At 48.9% G+C, this 5,277-nt stretch overlaps 1 protein-coding gene across 1 annotated transcript; it reads left to right on the top strand.

The window, feature by feature from the left end:
- Positions 1-293: 293 nt before the first annotated feature.
- IL37 (interleukin 37) lies at positions 294-3,966 on the top strand. The gene is given in 5 exon segments (XM_011968013.1): positions 294-307; positions 309-349; positions 2,210-2,329; positions 2,724-2,866; positions 3,647-3,966. Coding segments are annotated over 5 exon segments (567 nt in total). The 3' UTR covers positions 3,896-3,966.
- Positions 3,967-5,277: the final 1,311 nt, after the last annotated feature.

The following is a 5,277-nucleotide window of genomic DNA, read 5'->3' as shown; positions in this document are numbered from 1 at the left end:
GGGGCTGAGGCTCTGGGGGCTGCTTTAACAAGCCTTCCAGGTTGTCGTGATGCATCTTGAAAGTCTGAGGGCTACTGCCCTGCAGAAAATTACTAGTGCCTTAAAGCTGGCGCTGGCACTGATGTTACTGCTGCTGTTGGAGTACAACTTCCCTACAGAAAACAACTGCCAGCACCTTAAAACCACTCACACCTTCAGAGTGGCCTTGAGAAAGATTTGGGGTCAAGGATCATGAGCAAGAACACCAATTAGGAGGACAGTGAACTGGTCTGCATGTGAGACGCTGAGATCGTATGTCAGGCTGTGATAGAAACAAAAGGAAAGAACAGCTTTAAGAAGCACTTAAGAGGTACAAAGTAAAATGATAGTGCTAGAAAAGTAGCTTCTTAAAAATAGCATTTTCCAGTCTCACCCTGGACTAAGTGAATGAGAATCTCAGGAGTGTGAGGCCCAGGTAGCCATGGTCTTAAAATACCACCCACCAGGTGATTCCCAGTGTGCACCAGGGTTGAGAGCCACAGGTTTAGGCCATGCCACTCAAAGGGTGTCCTCAGACCAGCAGCACCCACAGCTCTGAGAGCGCATCAGAAAGGCAGAGCCTTGGCACCCCCCACTCCTACTGAACCATAGTTTGCAGGTGATTTCTTGCACATTAAAGTGTGGGAAATGGAAAGGCCTAGAGTTCAGCTAGCTCAGTGACTCTCAGTCAGCCTGCACCTGCCCCATGAACTCAGACTGTCTGGGATGGGCCCAGAAAAGCTCCTGAGGAGATTCTGATGGAAGGCAGGGGTGAGAACCATGGATCTCATCTGACCCCGTATCACTGGGGAGTTACTTAGGATCTTGCCTGGGGTCAGCCATCTCTTCAATAGACACTGAGAGTGTCCACGATGCTTGGGGCACTACAAGGTGGGAGGTGGAGGATCACAGGTGAGTCAGACAGGGAGCCTGCTCCTGGGGAGCTCACAGTGCTATAGGGCAGCAAGACAAGGATGCCAATACCTGTGTGCAGGTACCACTGACGAGTGCAGAGCGCTGCAGCACCAGAGAGGAAGCCAGCCTGTGCAGAGGGGGCTGAGGAGGGCTGCAGGGAGGAGGTGGCAGGAGAACCGGTGTTACAGGAGGAGTCCTCCCCTCTCTCTAGGCATGAGGAGACCAGGAGGACATTCCACAATGAGAAACCCAGGCAGAGGCCATGTGCTTATGGCATGGGGGGAGAATGGCACCTTAGAATTATTCTCTACATTAGAATTGCCTACCACAGATACCCATATTAAAGCTTCGCATAGTGTGGTGGTTACTGTGTTGTCATATTGTCACATTTGCCATTTTCCAGCCACCCACCCATATTTGACAGTCACTGGCCCAGCCTGGGGGCCCCTGCCCTTTATCAAACAAGTGCCTGAGCTCTTTGTGGAGGTGAGGGTCACCTGTCCAATCAGAGGCCAGGAGGGAAGGTTCCCTTTTAAGACCCTACTCTAGGCAGACCTGGCCCAAATGAGTTGCTAGGAGCCCACGCCCTAAGAACCCTCTGAGGACTGTTGTGGCTGGTCCTGCCGCTAGAAGTTCTTCCTCCAGGGCCAGGTGCAAGATTTGTGGCTTTTCAAAGGAGCCGCTAAAGCCCAACCTTGCACCGTGCTGGGCTCCTGGAGGCTTCCTGCCTCCAACCCTCCCAACTCTCCCATCACCACTCCCTTAGACTGGCCAGTGCAGGGATCTGTCCCACTCCAGGCACTAATGATAGAAGGATGCCTTCAATCAGAGGGTACAAAAAAGAGAGTTAAGAAAAACAATGATTATAAAGAGTCCTTTTTAGACATTTTCTTCGCTCAGGCTAAGTGCTACTTAATTTGAGTAAGCATTTTAGTTCTCATAATTCCTCTCTCAAGTAGGTGCTGTTATTACTCTCATTTCACAGATGAGGACATTGAGGTTTGGAGGGATTTAGTAACTTGTCCTCTGTCCTACAGCAGAGCTTGGATTTGAATCCATCTGTTCAAATCTGGAACCCATATGCTTGCACAGAATGCTAAATTGCTTGTCCCAGCGAGATAGAAAGCCCAGGAGTGGAAGAAATATTCAGTGGCTGTGATGTCTGAGCCCACAGGCAGGGTGGAGAGCTGAGGCTGGGGCCCTTGGATGTGGGGAAGAGAAGACTAAGTCTTTCATTTTCGATGTGAACTGTTGATATCTGGTGATATTGATCTAGGTCCAAAGGTGAAGAACTTAAACCCGAAGAAATTCAGCATTCATGACCAGGATCACAAAGTACTGGTCGTGGACTCTGGGAATCTCATAGCAGTTCCAGATAAAAACTACATACGCCCAGGTGACTCTCGGTTTTGGCTGTGTTTTCTGTCCCCAACCAGCAGGGGTAAGGCCTCCCTCCAGGTGGGCTCAGCTCCGTGCTATACTATACCCCATCTCCAGCAGGTGGTGGAAGCGGGGAGGAGAGGCCCCAGGGACTAGGGCATCAGAGGAAGGGTCTCTAGCGATGACCAGATCTGTAGCGATGACCAGAGTCTTTCTGGAAGGGTGGGAAAAAAGGAGGCAGACACTTAGGTTGTTGGAAGAAGAGGAAGCTTAAACTGGTGTGATGGAGGGAGATGTGGGCCACAGAGTCAAGGGGAGAGGGGCTGCGCACCAGGCCTGAAACCCCAGCAGACAGGAGGGACCTTTCCCTGCTCTCAGAATCCACACATGTTCTGACTGTCTTTTTCCAGAGATCTTCTTTGCATTAGCCTCATCCCTGAGCTCAGCCTCTGCGGAGAAAGGAAGTCCGATTCTCTTGGGGGTCTCTAAAGGGGAGTTTTGTCTCTGCTGTGACAAGGATAAAGGACAAAGTCATCCATCCCTTCAGCTGAAGGTGAGAATTCTAGCTCAATTTCCTGTGCCTTTGGCTACTCCAAAGTAAAAGGCCAAGATCCTCAATGCCTCTTGCTTTTCTGCAAATTCTTATCTTGGCCAATATTACAGGGACATCCACCTTTCTGGAAGCACCAGGCAGAAGAGTCCCATACCTTCTTCTCTGGTTCCTTGCCCCTTCTAGGGAAGGAGGGACTCCACACAGCAGGGAGACAAGGAGGAACTGAGCACCCATTCTCCTCTCTTGGGCTCACCAGCCCTGGCCCTGGGCGGGCGGCGCTCCCCTCCTGCTGTGGCCCTCCATGTGGCAAGCAGCACAATTGGGTCAGGACCCTGGCGTGCTGCTGCGGGGCAGGAGGGTGTGAGGGAGCACTCGGAGGGCAGTGTGCCTGCTCTGCAAATTTCGTCCTGCATGGAGCATCCTTTCACTTGAGAGGAGAAATCTTAGGAAGCTCAACTGGATATAGATCTAGGCCATATTCTCTAAACGAACTTTAAAAACTATAGAGCTGAGATTTTGGTGTCCATCTGACTCTTACATCTCTCTCTTTGTCTCAATGTATTTTTAATTTGGGGGACAAGAGGGTATGGAAAAGAAGGCATGATTGCTTCTCATCCCTTAAATACCAGTACCAAGGCTGACACATCATCTTCCCCAAGGACCATCTGCCTTCTCTCTTCTCTTCCTCTCCTGCGTAAAGGCCTGGAGGATGAGCACATGTGCTGGGTTTTTCTCCCTCTCAAAGCCTGCGCTGTCTAATTAATCTCTTTTACCTCACAGAAGAAGAAACTGATGAAGCTGGCTGCCCTAAAGGAATCAGCACGCCGGCCCTTCATCTTTTATAGGGCTCAGGTGGGCTCCCGGAACATGCTGGAGTCGGCAGCTCACCCCGGATGGTTCATCTGCACCTCCTGCAATTGTAATGAACCTGTTGGAGTGACAGATAAATTTGAGAACAGGAAACACATTGAATTTTCATTTCAACCAGTTTGCAAAGCTGAAATGAGCCCCAGTGAGGTCAGCGATTAGGAAACTGCCCCATCAAATGCCTTCCTTGCTAATTCGAAGGAGTTATATAAAACACAAAATCTGCTCACTAACCTTTATGTCAGTGGGTTTCATTTCTCATTCATACTTTAAGGATTTGTGTTTTTAGAATACAGCAAGAAGCTTGTTTAATTACAAAGTTCTGGGTTGGAAAGAGACCAGCTTCTGCTTGTGTACTGCTATCCTGAACCATCAGACATCCACCTGTGTGTCATATGCTATGATGTGGCCAGTCTGAGTGCGATACTTGCAGCAGGAAGGAGCAGCTGGGTGCATGCTGTGCTCTAGAATTAGTCCTTCCACTGGGGTTTGGTAAGTTCTGAGGGCATTGATCCTGGGGCAGAAGTGGCTGAGTCTGTGTCTAGGGTACAGTGTGCAAGAAAGAAATGTAACAGCAAGTCACGATCCAGCCAAGTGATAATGGAAAAGGGGTAGTTGGGTCCCAGATAAGGAGCAGGGTGACCTGACCTGTGGAAAACACACAGAGACAAGGAATCTGGCTCAGATGATAGCCAGGAGACCAGGTGAGCAGCCAGTTAGTGTCTGGGAGGCCTGTCAACAGGGCATGGTCCTATCACTAAGCAGGGCTCAGATCCTCATAATGGGGGAGAGGAAGGCTGGTCGAACAGAAATCAGGGCCTGGAAACAGAATGAGGGGGTGGATATAGGGGACGGAGGCCTGGAAATTAGTTTATTACTTTTAGCTCTTCAGTTACAAGCAATAATAATCACTTCTAGCTTATTTAAGCAAAAAGTATACTATGAAAGGAGCTTTCTAGAAGGATATTGGGTATATTCATTTCTTAGTGCTGCTGTAACAAATTACCACCAACTTTGTGGTTTAAACAATGCAATGTATTATCTTACAATTATGGAGGTCAGTCTGGAATGTGTCTCACTGGGCCAAAATAAAAGAAACAGCAGGATTGCAATGCTTCGGGGGGTTCTATGGGAGAGTCAATTTCCTTGCCTCTTCCAGCTTCCAGAGGCCACCTGCGTTCCTTGGCTAGTGACCCACTCCCATCTTTGCTGCTTAGGTTTTTCTCACACTGCTTTACTCTGACCCTCCTGACTTCTTCTTTCACATATAATAATGCTTGCAATTTACACCAGGCCCACCTCAATATGCAGGATACTCTCACATCTCAAAGAAGCTTAACTTTAATCACAGATGCAAAGTCCCTTTTGCTGTGTAAGGTAACATATTCACAGGATGTGGGGATTAGAATGTGCACGTTTTTGGGGTGCCATTATTCTGCCTATCATGTGAAGTAACTTTCAAAATGGAAAGACATGCTGAAGAACAAGTCAGGGACTTCTGGCAGGCCAAAAATGACAGAAGCCAGAAAACGTTGGTCCCCTCA

The sequence above is a fragment of the Mandrillus leucophaeus genome, unplaced genomic scaffold (assembly GCF_000951045.1).
Source record: "Mandrillus leucophaeus isolate KB7577 unplaced genomic scaffold, Mleu.le_1.0 Scaffold822, whole genome shotgun sequence".
Classification (NCBI taxonomy): Eukaryota; Metazoa; Chordata; class Mammalia; order Primates; family Cercopithecidae; genus Mandrillus; species Mandrillus leucophaeus.
The sequence above is the reverse complement of the archived record's forward strand: the minus strand, read 5'-3'. Positions and strand labels throughout refer to the sequence as shown.